A 22,236-nucleotide genomic window follows, 5' to 3' on the forward strand; every position below is an offset into this window, starting at 1 on the left:
GTTGCAGGTCAATGGACCAGGCAGAATTATAGCTTGACACAGATTCGATGGGCTGAAGCACCTGCTTCTGTGCTGAATTTCTCTGACTGTACAATACATGAAAGCCTGCCCATTTTCTAGCCTGAAGAAGTTTTCTGAATGGTCTTTTAAAACGTGGAAAGAGGAGACCATGGATTGACTCTAAGCAGTAGGGGATAGACAAAGAACCTAACAATAGTTATTAACTGCTTTGTGTTGACAGAAGGGGTTGAGGTACAAAGCAGTTTCCATCTCAACAAAAGCTGCTGAAACGTTAATAATGTCACGGCTATCAGTGCAGCTCTGTAGTCCATACAACAACATGCTGCTCCTCTGACCTTGCTGAATCTTTGTTTTGGTAGAACTACTCCTAATCAAACAACTCGTGTCTTCATGTGAATCTGCGACCATCACAGTGCTGCGATGTATAGAATCCATCAGCACTCTTTACATCCAAGCTGGTGCCCGTTGAAGCAGAGTTCATGGCTCAAAAAAAAACATATTCCGCATTCTAAGGGTTTGCTCAACATCTTTAGTGGGAAGATGGGTTTGCATTCTCATAAGCCAGATTTTCAGCTGTTGTTTTACACTGCCCCAGAACTCCACACTACTCCCTCAACCATCAAGTATGGAGTAGATTAGGGAGAGTCTAAAAATAACGGAATGTCAGCTGCCAAGATATTTTGCAGACACTTGGAGTAATGTCCCTACATGGTTGCAAATCTATAGCACATTAATTGAACAAAATCCTAATTAGTAAATGCTGCATTCTGGTATGGAGTGCATTGATTATAATAAAATGCATTCTCTTAGGATTTGATTGCAAAGATCAAGTTTAAGCAGCAGACCAGAGACCCTCTTGATCTGTGAACATCAAGTTCACCTGTGGTTAACTCTACTTAGCTGGTCGTGTACTGATAGCTGAGAAATCTTGACCTACAGAATCTTAGAATGACCTTGAAGAGTACAACCTGCATTACTTTGACAGCAACAAGCCTTCAGATGTACCAGCTGGCTGTAGGTTTTATTGAAGGAAGTGTAGAGTTCTGCTTCCACGATGGTCACATACACACAAGATACTGCTGTTCTAGTACGTTCAAGAACTAAGCTATAGTGAATTTACTACCTGTGCAAAGTAGACAGGGAGATACAACCCTCTTTTCAGCCCTCCCTATCTCAAGGCTTCTGTGATTGCCCACTTTGGTTATCTTCTGGGCCCCATTAGTGCACAAGAAGAAACTACTTTCACATCATACGAAGAAATGTTAAGTGCAGTTGGGAAATAGGCAAAACTGCTTTCTACTTTCTCCAAAGCTGCTACACCTCATTTTATCCTATGGACTTCATTCTTGATGCATATTGTATAGTACTTTTATCAAATACTACTTGCATTTCTATAACACATGAACCCCATTTTCCTCATCAATCCTGCCTGTTACTTCAGCACAGAATTCTGTAGTTTGTTAGAATTAATTTGTTTTTAACAACTTACATCCAGCTGCCTCTAAACCCACATTAGTGCACAGGATTTCTAATTCTGTCCCTAATCATTGTTTTTATAAATCTTTTAATCACTGAAGTTTTAAGACTTTTGATGTGGTTTATCCCTACATACTTTTTAAAAACTAAATGCATAATATTTGCAGTTTTCCAACCCTCAGAAAGTAATGCCAAATCTACAGATGGCTGAAGCCTCTGCAGTTTCCTCATTTACTATTCTCAACTGCATCAGGTGATTTATTCCTTTTCAGTAAAGTTAACCATTCTGGTCCTTCCTTCTTCATGGAAGAACCACAAAATGTGTGGGATTTCAAAGACAAAGGTGTAGTGACAAGTAGGAATGACATTCCTGCTACAATTGAATATGACAGTGGAAACCAGACAAGGGAATTTGACAAAAGCTTGAAGTCTGGTTAATTGGAGAATTTATATTTTCAACCGTGTCAAAGATCTTTGAAAGGTTGAGGATGACAAGAATGGTAATGGTCAAGGCCAAAGAGGATCACCACTTAATAATTTAATTGGAGTTGTTCTGGCATCAAAACAGAATTAGGAACACAATTGATAAGATTCAACCTCAAGAGATGCAGGAGAAACATGCATGGTTCAGGTGATGACAGGAATTATACAGCAAAAGGACATTGGAAATGGGCAGCAGTTTACAAGGTTTGAACTCTATTTATTTGTAGTAAGGGTAATAGTGGTACTTTGAAAAAGGGCTACGTTCTGTTCCACTTGATGGCAATAGCATCAAAATGCTGGGATCACAGCCATAGAAAGTGTAAAATCTATGCCTGCAAGTACCACTATTTGGTGTTCTTATAACTTTAGGAGATAAGCTTGTTTCCCAACAAAAACACGAGGTCTGATTAAATCTAATTATCCTAAAATGTTAATTGTTTATTTTCCCAATGATTTTCCATTTTTGTTTTAGATGTTTGTATCTGTTTGAAACAACAATCCATACACATACAATACGAATTTACAATTCATCAAGAATTCACTATAAATCTGAATTTCATACCCTTAAGCCTTTTGTAACCTAACCAATCATGCCTTGCAATATTCTTATTAGGAAAAAAACACCTTGGAAGAACTTTGGTCCAGGAAATTTGGAAAATGGGTGTATTTGCAAGTCTGAAGCTAGGACAATGGTCTTAAGGTTGTTATAGAAGACTCTCTAAAAGAAGTGAAGTTCCCTGAAGCCTTTCAGTCTTTTCCACTTTACTGTTTGCGCCCCCCTCATCCCACCCCTTTAATTTGATGAAGAAGATTTTGATGGTTCACCAGCAACGGTGGTATATATGGTGGTGTGGCGACCCACTTCCTAGCGCACTCGAACCGGCTCACAAATAGCCAGCGCGCAGGCACAAAGGCCAGGTCCGCAACAAAGGGAAAAAAGCCTGCGGGGGTTTGTGAGTACGTGTCCCTTAGAGCATCCGTGCCCGGGGAGGGCGGGATGAGGGAGGCTTTAAAGCAAGGCTGTGAAGTTCGAATAAAATCATCTTTAATTGCAGTTTACTGACTCTGTGTCGTTATTTTAGCGCTGCGTGTAGCACACTGCTACAATTGGTGACCCCGACGGTCCAAACGATTTTGGACCGGAGATGACTGACGCCGCATCTGTTCATGTGGTTACGTTGAAACTGCCAAGCTTCTGGACGCTGCGACCTCACCTATGGTTCCAGAAAGCAGAAGCCCAATTCCATGTTCGGCAGATAACCTCAGAGGACACCCATTACTACTACGTGGTGAGCTCCCTCGACCAGGACACAGTGGCCCAGGTTGCGGAATTCGTACAGTCTCCCCCGGCGGACGGCAAGTACACGGAATTCAAAGCCCTGCTCCTAAGGACTTTCGGACTCTCACGGCACGAGCGAGCTGCCCGCTTACTGCACCTGGATGTCTTGGGAGACAGACCTCCGTCGGCTTTAATGAATGAGATGTTGTCTTTGGCCGGCGGACACACACCCTGCCTCATGTTTGAGCAGGCATTCCTGGAGCAGCTGCCCGAGGACTTACGCCTGCTGCTGTCCAACACGGATTTCAGTGACCCCCGGAAGGTGGCAGCCCGGGCGAACTTGCTGTGGAACGCCAAGAAGGTGAGTGGGGCGTCCATCGCACAGATCAACAGGCCACGCTCCCAGCAGCAAACCAGTCCAGGCCCGGCCGCAGAGCCTGCTAGCCCCAGAGGCAGGGGTGGGGAGCCCAACAAACACTGGTGTTTCTACCACCAGCGGTGGGGCGCAAAAGCCCGCCGTTGTCGCCCGCCCTGCCAGTTCCCGGGAAACGCCAGGGCCAGCCGCCGCTGATGGCTACGGCGGCTGGCCGTTGGGATAGCCTCTTGTATGTGTGGGACAAGAGGTCGGGACACCGTTTTTTGGTCGACACCGGTGCCGAGATCAGCGTTTTACCTCCAACGAGTTACGACACCCACAACAGGGCACCGGGTCCCCCCCTGAGGGCCATGAACGGCAGCATGGTAAGGACCTACGGCACCCGTACGGTGCAGCTACAGTTCGGCTCCAGCTGGTTCACGTGGGACTTCACACTGGCCGCCGTAGCCCAACTGCTTCTGGGCGCGGATTTTTTGCGGGCTCACAGCCTACTGGTCGACCTGCCCAGGAAGAGACTGGTTCACGCCGAGACCTTTCAGACGTTCTCCCTGGGTGCAGCCCAGTTGCCAGCCCCACACCTCGGCTCCATCACGCTGTCCGACAACGACTTCACCAGAGTCCTGGCAGATTTCCCATCGGTTCTGGCACCGTAGTTCACGGCAGCCATGCCCTGACACGGCGTGCAGCACCACATCCCGGCCCAGGGACCACCCCTCCACGCCCGTGCTCGGCAGCTTCCCCCGGACAAGCTCCGACTGGCGAAGGAGGAGTTCAAGAGGATGGAGGAATTGGGGATCATCCGGCGGTCCGACAGCCCATGGGCCTCCCCCCTGCACATGGTGCCCAAAGCGTCAGGGGGCTGGAGACCGTGTGGCGACTACCGCAGGCTGAACGAGGCTACCACACCGGACCGCTACCCTGTGCCGCACATTCAGGACTTTGCAGCAAACCTGCATGGCGCACGGATCTTCTCCAAGGTAGACCTCGTCCGAGGATACCATCATATCCCAATGCATCCGGACGAGGTCCCCAAAACGGCTCTCATCATCCCGTTCGGCCTTTTCGAGTTCCTCCGCATGCCGTTCGGCCTGAAGAATGCCGCACAGACGTTCCAGCGGTTAATGGACGCGGTGGGACGCGACCTGGACTTCGCATTTGGACGACATCCTCATAGCCAGCAGCAGTCGTCAGGAGCATCTGTCCCACCTCTGTCAACTCTACGCCCGACTGGGTGAATACAGTCTAACAATCAACCCAGCCAAATGCCTGTTCGGGCTCGTCACCATTGACTTCCTGGGCCACAGGATCACTACAGACGGGGCAACCCCTCTGCCCACTAAGGTAGATGCGGTCCGCCATTTTCCCTGACCCACCACAATCAAAGGCCTTCAGGAGTTCGTGGGTATGGTCAATTTCTACCACCGCTTCCTCCCTTCAGCTGCCCGAATCATGTGCCCCCTGTTCGCCTTGCTGTCGGGTCCGGGCAAGGACATTGCCTGGGACGAGGAGTCCGCCGCTGCTTTCATTCAAATGGAGGAAGCCTTGGTGAACGCCGCGATGCTAGGGCACCCCAGAATGGACGTCCCTACCGCCCTCACAGTGGACGCATCTAACACGGCAGTCAGTGGGGTGCTGGAACAACTCATCGAGGGGCGCTGGCAACCCCTGGCGTTTTTCAGCAAACACCTGCTGCCACCCGAGCTCAAATACAGTGCTTTCGACCGGGAACTGTTGGCGCTATACCTGGCAATCCAGCATTTCAGGTACTTCTTAGAAGGTAGGCCCTTCACCGCGTTCACAGACCACAAGCCGCTTACCTTTACGTTCATGAAGGTGTCCGATCCCTGGTCGTCCCGCCAGCAGCGCCATCTGTCCTACATCTCTGAATACACGACGGATGTCTCGGGTAAGGACAATGTCATGGCAGACGCGCTCTCTCGCCCTAACATTCATGCCCTTTCCCAAGGGGTAGACTTTGAGGCGCAGCAGGCAGACGAGGAGATCCCGAGTTACAGAACCGCAGTCTCCGGCTTGCAGCTCCCCGTAGGCCCAGGTGAGAGGACCCTACTCTGTGACGTCGCCACCGGCCAGCCCCGTCCCGTCAAACTGGCGGCGCCGTGTTTTCGACTCCATTCATAACTTAGCGCACCCCTCCATCAGGACAACTGTCCGGCTGGTAGCCAACCGGTTCGTTTGGCACGGACTCCGCAAGCAGGTCAATGAATGGGCCAGAACGTGCATGCACTGCCAGACGGCCAAGGTGCAGTGGCACACCAAAGCTCTGCCGCAGCCGTTCCACCCCACCCACTGGCATTTCGACCACATTCACGTGGATATCGTAGGTCCCCTGCCAGTGTCGCGCGGAGCGCGGCACCTCCTGACTATCGTGGACTGGTTCACAAGATGGCCAGAGGCGATCCCGCTCATGGACACCACCTCCAAATCTTGCGCCCAGGCACTGATCGCCACCTGGGTGTCCCGCTTTGGTGTACCGGCCCACATTACCTCTGACAGAGGCGCCCAGTTCACCTCCAGCCTGTGGTCAGCTATGGCCAGCCTTTTGGGGACACAGCTGCACCACACCACTGTCTACCACCCACAGTCGAATGGCCTGGTGGAGCGTTTCCACCGTCACCTGAAGTCGGCTCTCATGGCCCGCCTGCGAGGAGCGAACTGGGTGGACGAGCTTCCCTGGGTCCTACTCGGCTTCCCACGGCGCCCAAAGACGATCTGCATGCCTCGTCGGCCGAGTTGGTGTATGGCACACCCCTGGTTGTCCCCGGGGAGTTCATACCAGCCCCAAGGGGGCAAGAGGAAGAACCCGCAGCAGTCCTGGGCAGACTACGCGAGAGGCTCGGTGACCTGGCCCCCATACCCACTTCGCAGCATGGGCAGAACCCAACCTGCGTACCCAAAGACCTGCAGAACTGTAAGTTTGTGTTTGTACGACGGGGCGGGCATCGGCCACCAATGCAACGGCCTTACGAGGGGCCGTTCACGGTGCTCAGGAACAACGGGTCCACGTTCGTGCTGGACGTTGGGGGGAGAGAGGAGGTTTTCACGGTGGACCGACTCAAACCGGCCCATGTGGACCTGGTGCAACCAGTCGAGTTTCCGGCACCGTGGCGTAGAGGCCGACCTCCCAAACAGGGTCCGGCCCAGACTGTGGACATTGGGGGGGTGTATCACCAGTTCTGGGGGGGGGGCTATGTGGCGACCCACTTCCTAGCGCACTCGAACCGGCTCACAAATAGCCAGCGCGCAGGCACAAAGGCCAGGTCCGCAACAAAGGGAAAAAAGCCTGCGGGGGTTTGTGGGTACGTGTCCCTTAGAGCATTCGCGCCCGTGGAGGGCGGGATGAGGGAGGCTTTAAAGCGAGGCTATGAAGTTCGAATAAAATCATCTTTAATTGCAGTTTACCGACTCCGTGTCGTTATTTTAGCGCTGCATGTAGCACACCGCTACAGTGGTATATATTTTCCCAGAGAACTGAGGACAAAGGTCACCTCTTCAATACCTGCAATGCATGGATTGCACTCAGTGAGGTCTACAGACAGCTTCGCTTCCTAGGACAGCTAAAGAATCCTGCAATGGTCTTTAGGAGTGATATTACATTCAAGAAATAATAATTACTTGTATACTGAGCTGACAAAAGTTGATCTTATTACTAGTATTAAATTTGATTTTGATACTTAAACAAGCAAATACAAAAAAAAGATTTTGAAATTTTAAGGATAATATATACTCCTGATTCAGTAGATTAAATAAGGATAAAACGTCATATAAAAATATAATTAGAAAGAATGTTTGTTGAATCTGAAACCAAATCCTTATTCAGTGATCTTAACTTTTGATTTTCAAACTTAAGCTGCATAATAGGCTTTTGAAATTTTCATTTTACTGTTTCCCACTTGAGGATGGTGTGCACTATGTACGACTCCTCTTCCCACAGCACATAATTAATCACCCCTAAATGACAATTAGTAATTACAAAAACATTTGTTATCTTTCCACACTGGATGCTCTATTGTTGCCAGAAAGTTAAATTTTTTATCATAAATCATTCAATCTTTTACTTTGTATAAATTTTACTTGAATTTGATGACTACACAATTAAACTATTAATTTGGTTTCTTGATTTTTAAAAAAAAAAACAATATTTTTATCTAAAACGCTAGACCCCCTTAATATTAGTTATATTGAGATAGATATTTTCTTATTACCTGAACCTCTGAGCTTGGTGATGAAGTGGCCCAGGATAACGTCTGCTAGGTGACTGATACAGCTGTGAAAGTAATGCTTGGCTTGTTTTCTGGCTGGGATTATTGGCAAATTTCACAGTTATGGGTTCTGTAGCACTGGAAGGTTTCTGCCCGTTCAATCCTTTGATTGCTTCCTCTGCTTCTATCCTTTTGTCAAAACGAATAAACCCAACTCCTCTGGAAACACCTGCAATATAGTTCAGATGAAAAGATCATTCTAAAGCTGTATTTATATTAATAAGCAAGTATTGTTTAAGATGCACAAAAGCATTAAAAAGAACCAGCACTGTTTCATGCTGGGTTCTTCTCCCCAGACATCAGAAACTAGGAGCTACTGTACAATTGCTTGTAATTGATTTTAGGAAGTTAAAAGCCCTAATTGCCAAACTACTGTTATATATGAACAGTACAATTAAAAAGACAAGAAAGGTTGAACACAACTTCTTTATTTATATAGAATATACAACAGGATGTGCCAGGAAATGTGCACCCAAAGCTACTTATTGATTTACTATAGGCTGCTCTATTAAATATCTCCATCAACACACACAAAATGCTGGAGGAACTCAGCAGGCCAGGCAACATCTATGGAAAAGAGTGCAGTTGACATTTTGGGCCGAAACCTTTTATCAGGACTGGAAAAAAGATGAAGAATCAGAGTAAGAAATTCGGGGTGGGGAGTAAGGACCGCAATGTGTTAGGTGAAACCGGGAGGGGGGGGGGGAAGGGGTGAAGTAAGGAGCTGGGAAGTTGATTGGTGAAAGAGATACAGGGCTAGAGAAGGGGGTATCTGATAGGAGAGGACAGGCCACCATTTTGGTGAACTACATACACCTGTCTGGACACGCCCCCTGCTGACTGCTCCTGTGGCTCCTCCCACAGACCCCTGTATAAAGGCGATTGAGGTCTGAGCCCGGCCTCTCTGTCTCTAGGATGTAGTATGGTGGTCAACCACTGCTTGTTCCTTCTTCCAGTCAATAAAAGCCGATATCTCGCCTTTACATCTCAGAGAGAGTTATTGATGGTGCATCAGCCATGGAGGAAAGAAAAGGGGAAGGAGCACCAGAGGGAGGTGATAGGCAGGTAAGGAGATAAGGCAAGAGAGAAATGGGAATGGGGAATGGGGAATGGTGAAGGGGGCGTGGACAACTACAGGAAGTTCAAGAAATCAATGTTCATGCTATCAGGCTGGAGGCTACCAAAACGGAATATAAGGTATTGGTCCTCAAACCCGAGTGTGGAGATGTCCTCCTTCTTCAAAGATAGGGGCTTTCCTACCTCCACCATCAATGCTGCCCTCAACTGCATCTCTTCCATTTTGCAAAAGTCTGCCCTCACCCCATCCTCCCAACACCCCACCAGGGATAGGGCTCCTCTTGTTCTCACTTACCACCCTCCATATCCAGCATCTAATTCTCCGTAACTTCCCTTGCCTGTTCACTGCACCCCACTGATCTCCCTCCTAGCACTTATCCTTGAAAGCAGAACAAGTGCCACACTTGCCCCTACACCTCCTCCCTCACTACCATTTAGGGCCCCAAACAGTCCTTCCAGGTGAGGCGACACTTCACTTGTGAGTCTGTTGGGGTCATCTATTGCATCCGGTGCTCCCAGTGTGGCCTCTTGTATATTGGTGAGACCCAACGCAGATTGGGAGACCGCTTTGTCAAGCACCTACACTCCATCCATCAGTAAAAACAGTACCTCCCCCAGTGCCACTCATTTTAATTCCACCTCACATTCCCATTCCAACATGTCAGTCTACGGCCTCCTTTACTGTCATGATGAGGCAACACTTAGGTTGGAGGAGCAACACCTTATATTCTGTCTGGGTAGCCTCCAACCGGATGGCATGAACACTGATTTCTCGAACTTATGGTAATGTCCCCCCTCACCCTTCCCTATCCCCATTTCCCTCTTTCACTTTATCTCCTTACCTGCCCATCACCTCTGTCTGGTGCTCCTCCCCTTTTCTTTCTTCCATGGCTTTCTATCCTCTCCTATCCAAATTCTGCCTTCCTCAGCCCTGTCTTTTTCATCAACTTCTCAGCTCTGTACTCCCCCCCCCCCCCCCCCGGCAAACTTCTTAATCTCACTCATCTTTTTTTCCAGTCCTGATGAAGAGTCTCGGCCTGAAATGTTGACTGTACTCTTTTCCATAGCTACTTCCCGGCCTGCTGAGTTCCTCCAGCATTTTGTGTGTGTTGCTTGGATTTCTAGTATCAGCAGATTTTCTCTTGCATGAGATATCTTTATCATCTGCTTTACTTCAGGCACAATTAACTGAACATCTGAAGGACTCAGTGATCTAGGAATTAAAGCAATACACTTGAGGAACTGCACAATATTTGTGCAAGGGCATTGTAGTAACATTCTATCATGCATGTTCCAAGGCCATTGACAGCAATGGAACTGATCTTGGGCAATGCAGAAAAGGCTTTGATCAATGAGTTTCAATCACTGTACATGGTTATGGAGCTTATGGAAGAAGCATGTTGTGAATGGTTTGGGGATTAGGGAGAGGATTGGGCAGGAGAAGTGCTAGAGAAATATGCCCAACTCTCTTGTTATTGCCCGTTTCAAAGGAACAGTGACTTCAAAGTGAATATTTCACACCATTTGAAATCACTGAATATACCTTGTAAACTCTGTGCAAATGCACAATCTACAGGCAAGTATGAATAACAGATTGTATTGTTCATGGTGAACATACTGCAGCATACCGTATGTCACATGCAAAAATTTTGTTTGGATCACGGCATGCAGTCCTGTCTCTCAATTCTTTAAACCCAACCCATAATAATAAAAAAAAATACATAATGATTATCTTTACTGCCAAATGAAACACTGAATGATTATTTTTTATAACGTGAGAGCAGTGAAATGTTTTCACAGGAAATGTCTCACTTTGACTAGGCAGCTGTGAGAAAACATGGCGTTGGATGATACATTTTGAAATCCTTGCAGACTTGGTGTATACGTCATCATTTAGATAGTAAATGGTTACAATAAAATCTATCTCAGCATGAATATACTTAATGACTTTAGTATCCACAGCTCTCATGGGTTGAGAAATCTGGGGACTGAAATTTCTTCTCAGCTTAGCTTTAAGTTGTTAAATTTGTATCATTAGACTATGCCCCTAAGTTTTAGAATCCCCACCAGAGGAAACAACCTTACAACATCTATCCTGTTGAAATGTTTGAATAACATATGTTATATGTTTCAGTAACATGACCTCTCATTGTTCTGAACTTCAGAAACTTGGGTACATTTAAAGAATAGCTTTATTTATTTGTCACAAATACATTGAAACATATAGTGAAATGTATGTTTGTGTCAACAACCACAGTCCAAGGATGCGCTGGGGTAGCACACAAGTGTCACTATGCTTCTAGCGTCAATACAGTATGCTCACCACTTAATAACCCTAACCCATATACCTTTGGAATGTGGGAAGAAACTCAACACTGTCATGAAGAGAATGTACAAACTCCTTACAGCAGTGGGAATTGAACCCCCTAATCTTTCCTGATCAGGCACCCCACATCCCAGCAATCAGTCTATTGAACCTTTGCTGCAGTTCCTCCAAGGCAAGTACTCACTTCTTTAAATAATGAGAATAGCACAATGCCCATTATCCCAGCTATCACAGACTGCACTACGGCTGTGAACTTGCCAAAGTCCAGAATGGGTGCAATAAGATTTCACTTTTCTTGTTCTCCATTACCCTCATTTTAAAGGCCGAGATTCTGTCTGTCTTCAGAATTGTTTGCTATACCAGCCAGCTAGTTTTCTGTGTTCCTTATACTAGGATATCCAGATCACTTCGAACATCAATACTTAACCCCCTTACTTAATTCACAGCTTCCCCAGTATTTTGCGCTATCTATATTTTAATGTTCAAGGAGGGGGTCAGTTATAAAAATGAGTAAAAAGGGCTATGCTTACCGGTAATTGTTTTTATATATGTTAAAGGCTTTATTTTTAGCAGTTAGTTTTTCCAGAATTTGCTATGCACAAAATTTATGTGAAATCATTTAAGAACTTAATGGCTACAACAGCTAGAATAAAGAATAGGGTCATATTCATTATATCATTACAATATTTGTGAAAGGAAGCTTGTAAGACCATAGACAAAGGAGCAGAATTAGGTCAGCTGGCCAATTGAGTCAGTTTCATTTTCTAACACCAAGATGCAAAATTAAAGAAAAAGTCAGGTGCCTAAGAGATGCAAGTCTTAATTTGTTTTTACTTTAAGCGAGGTACGCACGTATCATGTGGCGGCGTGATGACGTATGCCAATCATGTAATTTGGATATAACCAGTAATAAATTATTTAAACACGAGTGCTTAATCAAACAATGTATTTACAATATTATTCAAACACTACTGAAATATTAAATACATAACACTCCTCCCTGCTCAGCTTAAAAACTTCAACTCAATAGAGAATGCATCTCAACTATATAAACAGTATTCAATATAATACAACTGCATAATAAAGTTTAAATTGTCCCATTCAGGCCTAAAGCTTTAATGGTTCTGGCGTCTTTCTTACTCTTGTGGGATAATGTCTGCTTGGCAGAGACTAGTGGCTGTGAAACAATTTCAGGTTCTGGGGCCTTCTCCATGGTTGTAGGGTTGCCTCTGGGGCAGCAGGAAGTGGTTCTGACAGCTTTGGACATCTTTCTTCTCCTTTACTTAGCATTTCTATCTGGATCTATTTCAATCCTTGCTTCTCTTCTGGTCTCAACTTCTTCCTCTCTCTTTATCCTGCTCTTTTTTCTTCTTTCTAGGATGTTCATCTTGATCTTGGGATGGTGCATTTAGTTCACTGAAGTATTCTCTTTTTAATCCTTCTATTGCTCCCTTTATGATCTGATCTCTCCTCTTGGTTTCCACATCAACATCATCTGATGACTCCTGTTTTTGTATCTCCATTGACTCCTTTCTTTTTGGCCTTCCACTCATCCAGCTGGGCTTTGGTCTTTGCATCCACGGTACTTTAACAAGCAGCTTTTTGTCTCCCACTTGAAATTCATGCAATAGCTTTAACGTACACAGAGTAGATTCCAGTTCTTTATATTCACAAAAGCCGAAAGCTTGCAATTTTCCTAAAGCTCCTTGAATTCTCTCCCAGCTTAAAACCAAGGCACTTTTCAAAATTAACTGCCGGATTTACATATCAGAAGCTTTCTCAGATATGTTGCCTACAAAACTTTTGTAGTCGGACCACTGCTTATGTCACTTTCCCGATTACTCCTGGCAGCAAGATCCTTACTTGGTCCAATATGCCTTCGACCCAGAGGCACAGAAGTTGGTGCCACACCTGTTTCCCCTCTGTTGTGCAATGGTTCATAGTGTACAGCATGGAGACAGTTGTGTCATCATCCAGTACCTTTTTAAAATTCGCTTTTGGTTGACTCTATTATAGAGGACGTGGCATGCAAACTGTGGATGGATCTCCAATCAAGTTGTAGCTAGCTGTCTCAGCCACTCAGGAGCCCACAATGCTGGCCTTCTAGAGACAGACCTAATGTGGATTGCTGAGTGTTGTATTTCACTGACACAAATGCCATTCCCACAGAGGTTATCTTTTCTCCAGTATAATTTCTTTGTTGGATATCTGCTGGCTTCAGTTTAGTATCTTTGAAATGCCATTCAAACTCACTTTATGGAATGACCGAATCAGCTAAACTAGCGTCCAATTCCATTTTAATTAATTTGCCATTCACTTCTAGTGTAAGCCATATTGCTTGTCCATTGTTAATTACACATTTTGAATCTCAAGGCTACCTAGACCTGTGTCACTCTCATCAACAAGCAAGTTAGTGCTTTTCTGAAACTGTAACTCGATTTTTCTTTTTCCCTGTGCAATCCATTTTTGTCTGCTTGACATACTCTTTGTATGTGTCCTACTTTGTTGCATTTTCTGCAAGTTTCACCTTTAAATTTGTACTGATATGTTGTATGTAAGCCCCTGCTACAATGGTAACACAAATTGTTTGGCCAGACTGGTTTCTGTTTAGGTTTTGAAAATTTTTTTCACACTTCCATTCTTGACTGCAATTCAATGTTGTCTGTCTGCTGTTTCCATTGCTCTTTTAAATGTAAGTTGTGTTTCAGCTAGCAGCTATTTTTTTGAATGCTTTCTTGTAAGAGTTAACAAACTAAATGATCTCTGCATCATTAAGCCCATTACTGACAATGGTTAGACAACTTCTTCAATTCAGCCACGTGTGCAGAAATGGACACCCCTCCCTTTGGATTCCATTTATGAAACCTAATGATTCTGCAATCAACAATGGTTTCAGTTTTAAATGTTCCTGCATTACTTCCATTTTGGCTGGTTTGGTTGCAGCAGTTAAACTATGAAGCAAACTACATGCCTTTAAAACCAATACACTCATCAAGATCGGTAATCGTTTCTCATAAGCTATTCTATCTACTTTAAAATACTGTACAAGCCATTCAGTATACAAGTCAGCCATTTCTGCTTTTTAAATTTATTATCAGCCACTGCTCATTGTTCATGAACCCATGAATTCTAATATTTTCTGTCTTTTTTTGTCTCAATCGTCTGTATGTGCTGCACTTCAACAGGTTGGTAGCCACCTCGGGTTTGTTTTAAAAATGCCTCGTCACTACAGTAATGTTTAGTAACTTCAAAACATATAATTAATTTTGAAGAAAAATACAGGAGCCCAAGGGATGGAAGTCTTAGTTTGTTCTTTACTTAAAGCAAGACGAGTACGTATAACATGGTGGCGTGATGACATATGCCACTCACGTAATTTACATATAAACCAGAATGAATTATTTAAATGAACAAGAATGCTTAATCAAGCAATAAATTTATAATATTATTCAAATACTACTGAAGTATTAAATACACAACAGAGTCTGCTCCACCATTCTGTCATGGCTGATTTCTTATCCTCAACTCCATTCTCCTGCCTTTACTCCATAACCCTTGACACACTAACTAATCAAGAACCTATCAACCTCCACTTTAAATACACCCAATAACTAGACCTCCACAGCTGTGGCAATAAATTCCACAAATTCATTACTTTCTTGCTAAAGAAATCCCCCCTAATCCCTGTTCTAAATGGACGTCCCTCTATTCTGAGGCTGTGCCCTTCTGGTCACAGATTCACCCACTCTCGTTAACATCCTCCCCACATCCATTCCATCCAGACATTTCAACATTTGATAGTTTTCAATGAGATCCCCTCTCATTCTTCTAAACCTCAGCAAGTACAGGCTCAGAGCCTCCAAACGCTCCTCATATGTTAACCCTTTCATTCCTGGAATCATTCTCGTAAGCCTCCTCTGCACATACGTGGATAGAGCGTTGGTTGATTGGCAGGAAACAGAGAGTGGGAATAAAGGGATCCCATTCTGGTTGGCTGCCGATTACCAGTGGTGTTCCACAGGGATCCGTGTTGGGGCCGCTTCTTTTTACGTTGTATATCAATGATTTGGATTATGGAATAGATGGCTTTGTGGCTAAGTTTGCTGATGATACAAAGATAGGTGGAAGGGCCGGTAGTGCTGAGGAAACAGAGAGTCTGCAGAGAGACTTGGATAGATTGGGGGAATGGGCAAAGAAGTGGCAAATGAATTACAATGTTGGAAAGTGTACGGTCATGCACTTTGGTAGAAGAAAAAAACGGGCAGACTATTATTTAAATGGGGAGAGAATTCAGAGTTCTGAGATACAATGGGACTTGGGAGTCCTCATGCAGGATACCCTTAAAGTTAACCTCCAGGTTGAGTCGGTGGTGAAGAAGGTGAATACAATGTTGGCATTCATTTCTAGAGGAATAGAGTATAGGAGCAGGGATGTGATGTTGAGGCTCTATAAGGCATTGGTAAGACTTCACTTGGAATACTGTGTGCAGTTTTGGGCTCCTTATTTAAGAAAGGATGTGCTGATATTGGAGAGGGTTCAGAGAAGATTCACTAGAATGATTCTGGGAATGAGAGGGTTAACATATGAGGAATGTTTGACCGCTCTTGGACTGTACTCATTGGAGTTTAGAAGAATGAGGGGGGGACCTCATAGAAACATTTCGAATGTTGAAAGGCATGGACAGAGTGGATGTGACAAAGTTGTTTCCCATGGTGGGGGAGTCTATTATGAGAGGACATGACTTGAGGATTGCAGGGCGCCCATTCAGAACAGAGATGCGAAAAAAATTTTTTAGCCAGAGGGTGGTGAATCTATGGAATTTGTTGCCACGGGCAGCAGTGGAGGCCAAGTCATTGGGTGTATTTAAGGCGGAGATTGATAGGTATCTGAGTAGTCAGGGCATCAAAGGTTATGGTGAGAAGGTGGGGGAGATTGGATCAGCTCATGATGAAATGGCAGAGCAGACTCGATGGGCTGAATGGCCCACTTGGGCTCCTTTGTCTTATGGTCTCCAATGCCAACATATCGTTTTTTAAGTTTAGAGGCTCAAAACTGCTCACAATATCCCAAATATGGTCTGACCAATGCCTCAGCAACATATTCTTTCTCTTATATTCTAGTCCTTTCAAAAGGAATGATAATATTGCACTTACCTTCCTTACCACTGACTGAACTTTAGAAAATGCTGCACAAGGATTCCCAAGTCCCTTTGCACCTTCTGTTTTTGAATTTTCTCCATGTTTAGAAAATACTCTATGCCTTTATCCTTCTACCAAAGTGCATGAACATATATTTCCCAACACTATATTCCATCTGCTAACTTCTCTGCCCATTCTCCCAACCTGTCTAAGACCTTCTGCAGACTCCCTACTTCCTCAGCACTACTTGCCCTTTCACCTGTCTTTATACAGTGTGCAAACATGACCACAAAGGCACCAATTTTGTCATCAAAATCACTGACATATGATTCTGTCATGAAAAGGAGCAATCTCACCACTGACCCCTGTGGAATGCCACTAGTCACTGGCAGCCAACCAGAAAAAGCCCCCCTTTACCCAATCACAAACAAGAGAAAATCAGCAGATACTAGAAATCCAAAATACACACACAAAATGCTAGGGGCAGCATCTATGGAAAAGAGTAAACAGTTGATGTTTCAGCTGAGTTTCTTCAGCCTGAGTAAGGTACCTTCTTACTCTGACTTCTCATCTTTTTATTCCAGTCCTGATGAAAGGCCTTGGCTCAAAATATCGACTGTTTACCCTTTTTGACAAGGCCTTCTGAAACTCCAAGTAAACATCATTCACTAACTCTCCTTTGTCTACCTTGTCTGTTATTTCCTCAATGAATTCCAACAGGTTTGTCAGGCAAGATTTCCCCTCAAGGAAATCATGTTGACTTTGTCCTATTTTATCATGCACCTCTAAGTATCCCGAAACCTCATCCTTAATAACGGACTCCAATATCTTCCCAACCACTGAAGTCAGGCTAACTGGCCTATAATTTCCTTTCTTCTGCCTCCCTCCACCTTAAAGGAGTGGAGTGACATTTGCAATTTTACAGTCTTCCATAAACATTCTAGTGATTCTTGAAAGATCATTACTAATGCCTCCATAATCTCTTCAGCTACCTATTTCAGAACCCTGGAGTGTAGTCCATCTGGTCCAGGTGACTTACCTGCCTTCAGACCTTTCAGTTTCCCAAGCATCTTCTCCTTAGTAATAGCAACTACACTCACTTCTGCCCTGGCACTATCAAATTTCTGGCATACTGCTAGTGTCTTCCATGGGGAAGACTGAAGCAAAATACTTATTATGTTCATCCAGCATTACTTTGTCCTCCGTTCCTACCTCTCCAGCGCCATTTTCCAGCAGTCCAATGTCCACTCTTAATATGTTTAAAAAATATTTGCTATCCTCCTTTAAATTATTGGCTATTCCATCTTTTCTCTTTCTCAACTTTTTTTGGTGCCTTCTGTTGGTTTTAAAAATTTCTCAATCCTCCAGCTTCCCACTAATTTTTGCTATATTATATGCTCTCTCTCTTACTTTTACGCTGACTTTGACTTTCGTTGTCAGCCACTGTTGCCTCATCCTGCTTTTAGAATACTTATACAAGAAAATTTGAAGATGCTGGAAATCCAAAGCACACACACAAAACGCTGGTGGAATCAGCAAGCCAGGCAGCATCAATGGAGAAGAGTAAACAGTTGGCATTTTGGTACAAGTCCCTTCATCAGGACAAAAATGTCCACTGTTTACTCTTTTCCATAGATGCTGCCTGGCCTGCTGACTTCCTCCAGCACCTTCTGTGTGTAGCTTTAGAATACTTCTTCATTTTTCGGATATACAATATCTATCTGTGCCTTTTGAAAATGCCCACAGAAACACCAGCCATTGATGATCTGCTGTCATTCCTGCTAGTGTCCCCTTCCAATCAACTTTGTCCAGCTCCTCTCTCATGCATCTGTAATTCCCTTTACTCCACCGTAATACTGATACATCTGTTTTTATCTTCTCCCTCTCAAAATGCAGGCTGATTCTATCCTGTCTTGATCAGTGTCTCCTAAGGGTTCCTTTACCTTAAGCCCCCTAATCAAATGTGGTTCATTGCAATGCAGAATTGCCTTTCCTCTAGTGCAGGGGTGTCAAACTCATTTTAGGTCACGGGCCGGATTGAGCAAAATGCAGCTTCATGCGGGCCGGATCAGTCGGACGCGTGCGAACGCAGTTTTCGTTGCCTCCGTTTTTTCAGCCTGCTCTCATGTGTCTCAGTCTCTGCTATAACTACAAAGTGTTTCACTTTACAAATTCCATTTCTTATGAAGAAGACTGCCGAATAAACACTAAAACCCCTGAAAACCTGGTACCTGAATAAACTCAGCTTTAGCCATATCATACGCCATAGGCGCTTCGATTACTGGGGCCAGCTTTAATAGTAATTAGATATTATCTCGCGGGCCAAAGATAATTCCACCGCGGGCCGGATTTGGCCTGCGGGCCTTGAGTTTGACATATATGCTCTAGTGTATTCAACCACAAGCTGCTCTAAAAAGTTATCTCATATGCATTCTACAAATTACCTCTCTTGGGATTTACCAACTTAATTTCTCCAATTTACCTACTTACTGAAATCCCACTTTTTTCATGCCTTTTCCATCCCGTTTTAATTTGTCTCCCACATCGTGACTACTATTTAGAGGCTGTATATACCTCCTATCAGTGTCTTCTGAGTTTCTTAATTTTACGTATACTGATTTTACATCTTCCGATCCTATGTCACCACTTTCTGATGACTTGATTTCATTTACCATCAACAGAGCCACCCAACCCCCTCTATTTACCTGCCTGTCCTTTTGATACAACGTGTATACTTGGATGCAAAGCTCTCAACTATGATCTTCTTTCACGTATGACTCAGTGACACCCACAACGTCTTATCTGCCAATCCCTAAATGCACTACAAGGTAATCTTATTCTATATACTGCGTACATTCTAATCTGAGAGCTTCAGTCATGTATTCATCACCCTTTTAGATTTTGCCCCCAAGTTACAGTTTAACTTTTCCCATTGACTGTAATATTGGTCTATCATCTGCCTCTCCTTCCTGACAGTCTCACTACATCTACTTGTATACCCATTGCTCCATCCTCAGCCCTATCATCCCAGTTCACATCCCCCACCAAAGTAGTTTAAACCCTCCCCAACAATTCTAACAAACTTGCCCACAAGGATATTGGTCCCCTTTGGGTTCAGGTGTAACTCCTCCTTTTTGTACAGGTCATACCTTCTCCAGACGAGACTTCAATGGTCCAGATATCTGAAATCCTGTCCCCTGCATCAATTCCTCAGCAATCCATTTATCTGCCAAATCATCCTATTCTTTCTCTCACTGATGCGTGGCAAAGGCAGCAATCCAGAGATTACTACCCTGGATTGTCAAGAGTAGATGGAACTTGATACCAAAGAAGTCAACAGGTTTTTGGTACACTGAACCAATCAGTGACTTGATGTCAATCAATTGAAAATAACCTTATTTCCATGGTTAGAAGTTGGTATTTGTGCTGCTTAATTCCACTTACATTTCCTTACAAAATGAATCAATCCATGCCAGTGTGCAGCAGACCTGGATAAGATTTAGTCAATAAACCATCATTAACATGCCACACAAAACCCAGATTCTAACAGGAGAGTTTATTCACCAATATTTTTTACTATTCAATAGTATTACTATCTCTGACATTCTGCACATCATCAATGGCTAGAAATTTAACAGGGTCAGATACACAAGACCACAAGAACAGAAAGACTGGAAATCTTACATCAAGTGACTCACTTCCTGGCTTCCAAAACCCATTCATCAGTTACAGGTGTAAGCTGGAGTGTGAAGTATATCTTTTACTTCCTTTAGTTTGCTTTCGTTTATGAATGGACTGCATAGCCTTCAACCTGATGGCATGAACATTAATTTCTCCAATGTCTGGTAATTTCACACTGCTCCCCCTACTTTCCTTTTCCATTCCCCATTCGGGCTGCCCCTTCTCCTCTCCACATCATCTCCCTCTGGTTCTCCATCTCCTTCACTTTCTCCCATGGTCCACTCTCCACTCATACTACATTCCTTCTTCTTCCTGAGCCCTTCTTTATCTTTTTCACTTGTCACATCCCAGCTTCTCACTTCATCTTCCCTTGCCCACTGACCTAACTTCCCCATCACCTGGTTCACCCATCACCTTCCAAGTTGTACTCATTCCCCTCCCTCAGCTTCTTATTCTGACCCTTTTCTTTTGAGCCCTGATGAAGGGCCTTGGCTTGAAACATCAACTTTTTATAACTCTTATAAAAGTTTTTTTTATATAACTTTTCATAGATTCTGCCTGCCCTGCTGAGTTCTTCCAGTAATTTGCATGTGTTACTCTGGATTTCCAGTATCTGCAGAATGTCAAGGTTAGCAAGAGGACTGGGGAGAAGAAATGCTATCAAAACTGCCAAAGCTGGCCTTCAAACCTCCACTAATTGCCATTTCATGGGCACAGTGACATCAAACTGAATGTTTCACATCATTTGAAATCACGGAACAGTGACCTCAGTGTGTTTTTCTGAACACTGCTTTCCTAAGAACTGATTGCAATTGCTTTTGGAAAGTTAGTTTTTAAACAATGAAAACTATAAGAAAGTCTTGAACCTAATGCTGCAGGGGTAAATGCCATAAGTGGAATCTCCTAATTTGCATTTTTTTCTCCTGACATTGTGTGAGGTCAACAATTCTGGGGTAAAGTTTTAATAATTAAAGAAGGGGAAGGAAAATATGTAGTGAGATCAGATCTTAAATACCTATTATTTAGATTACAACAATTAAAATCACTTCCAGTAATTTCAGTCCACCTGTTGTACTTGTGATTGACTACATTGGACAACAAAGATTTTGCTTTCTGAATACTTCTGGGTGTAACTTATGGATTTTGGGCTGCTGATCATGAAAATCACCATGAAATTTCCCTGTCGTGCACCATCTTTTTGAAATCGTCTAAATTTGTTATTTCAATTCATAATTCAAGTCAGAGTAACCGATGCAAAAATTAAGGAAGGCATTTTTGTTGGTCTACAAATCAAACAGGCAATTTGAGGAACTTCTAGTGAGACTGGAGAAAAAGGCATGGAAGGTATTAAAGGATGTTGCTGAAAATTTTCCTGGCAACTACAGAACACCAAACTACATGCAGCTGGTTGACAAATTGCCTCAAACATACAAAACCATGAAGTACAACATGCCACTAAAGATTCATTTCCTGCATTCCCATTTAGACTTCTTCCCTGCAAGTCCTGGTGGAGTCAGTGACTAGCATGGCGAAAGGTTTTACCAGGACATTGTGGTCATGGAGAAATGGAATCAGGGCAACTGGAATCTATCAATGCTGGCTGATTATTGTTGGACACAAGTGAGAAGCCTCAGACACTGAGGACAAACAAGAATCATCACCAAAACATGTTTAACTTAGATGAACTATTGCAAAGTGTCAACACTGATATGCAGTTAAACACATTATATTCAATAAAAGTTAATTTGTTTCTCCAAATTCCTACATGATACAAGTAGTCTGAAATTATATTTGTGTTCAGCTTTAAGCAGTCTATCATAATCAAAAATTAATAGTTATGAAGAAGCAATACTTTTGAAAAAAATACAAAACATTGGAGGAACTCAGCAGGCCAGGCAGCATATATGGAAAAGAGTAACCTGTCAAAGTTTCAGACTGAGACCCATCAAGATAGTCCTGATGAAGGGTCTCAGCCTGAAACGTCAACTGTTTACTTTTTTCCAAAGATGCCTGGCCTGCTGAGTTCCTCTAGCACAGTGGTTCCCAATGTGGGGCGTATGCCCCACAGGGGGGTAATTTGATTTTTAAGGGGGGCAATT

General features: G+C 43.9%; 1 protein-coding gene across 10 annotated transcripts in view; it reads right to left on the reverse strand.

Moving 5' to 3' along the window:
- Positions 1-22,236, reverse strand: part of elavl4 (ELAV like neuron-specific RNA binding protein 4) — an 86,522-nt gene that overhangs the window by 13,454 nt on the left and 50,832 nt on the right. For all 10 annotated transcript variants that reach the window (XM_073063033.1, XM_073063036.1, XM_073063029.1 and 7 more), the window contains one exon: positions 7,859-8,084. In XM_073063033.1, coding sequence (XP_072919134.1) covers positions 7,859-8,084 — 226 coding nt within the window. The remainder of the gene's footprint in view (positions 1-7,858; positions 8,085-22,236) is intronic.

The sequence above is a fragment of the Hemitrygon akajei genome, chromosome 12 (genome assembly GCF_048418815.1).
Source record: "Hemitrygon akajei chromosome 12, sHemAka1.3, whole genome shotgun sequence".
Taxonomy (NCBI): Eukaryota; Metazoa; Chordata; class Chondrichthyes; order Myliobatiformes; family Dasyatidae; genus Hemitrygon; species Hemitrygon akajei.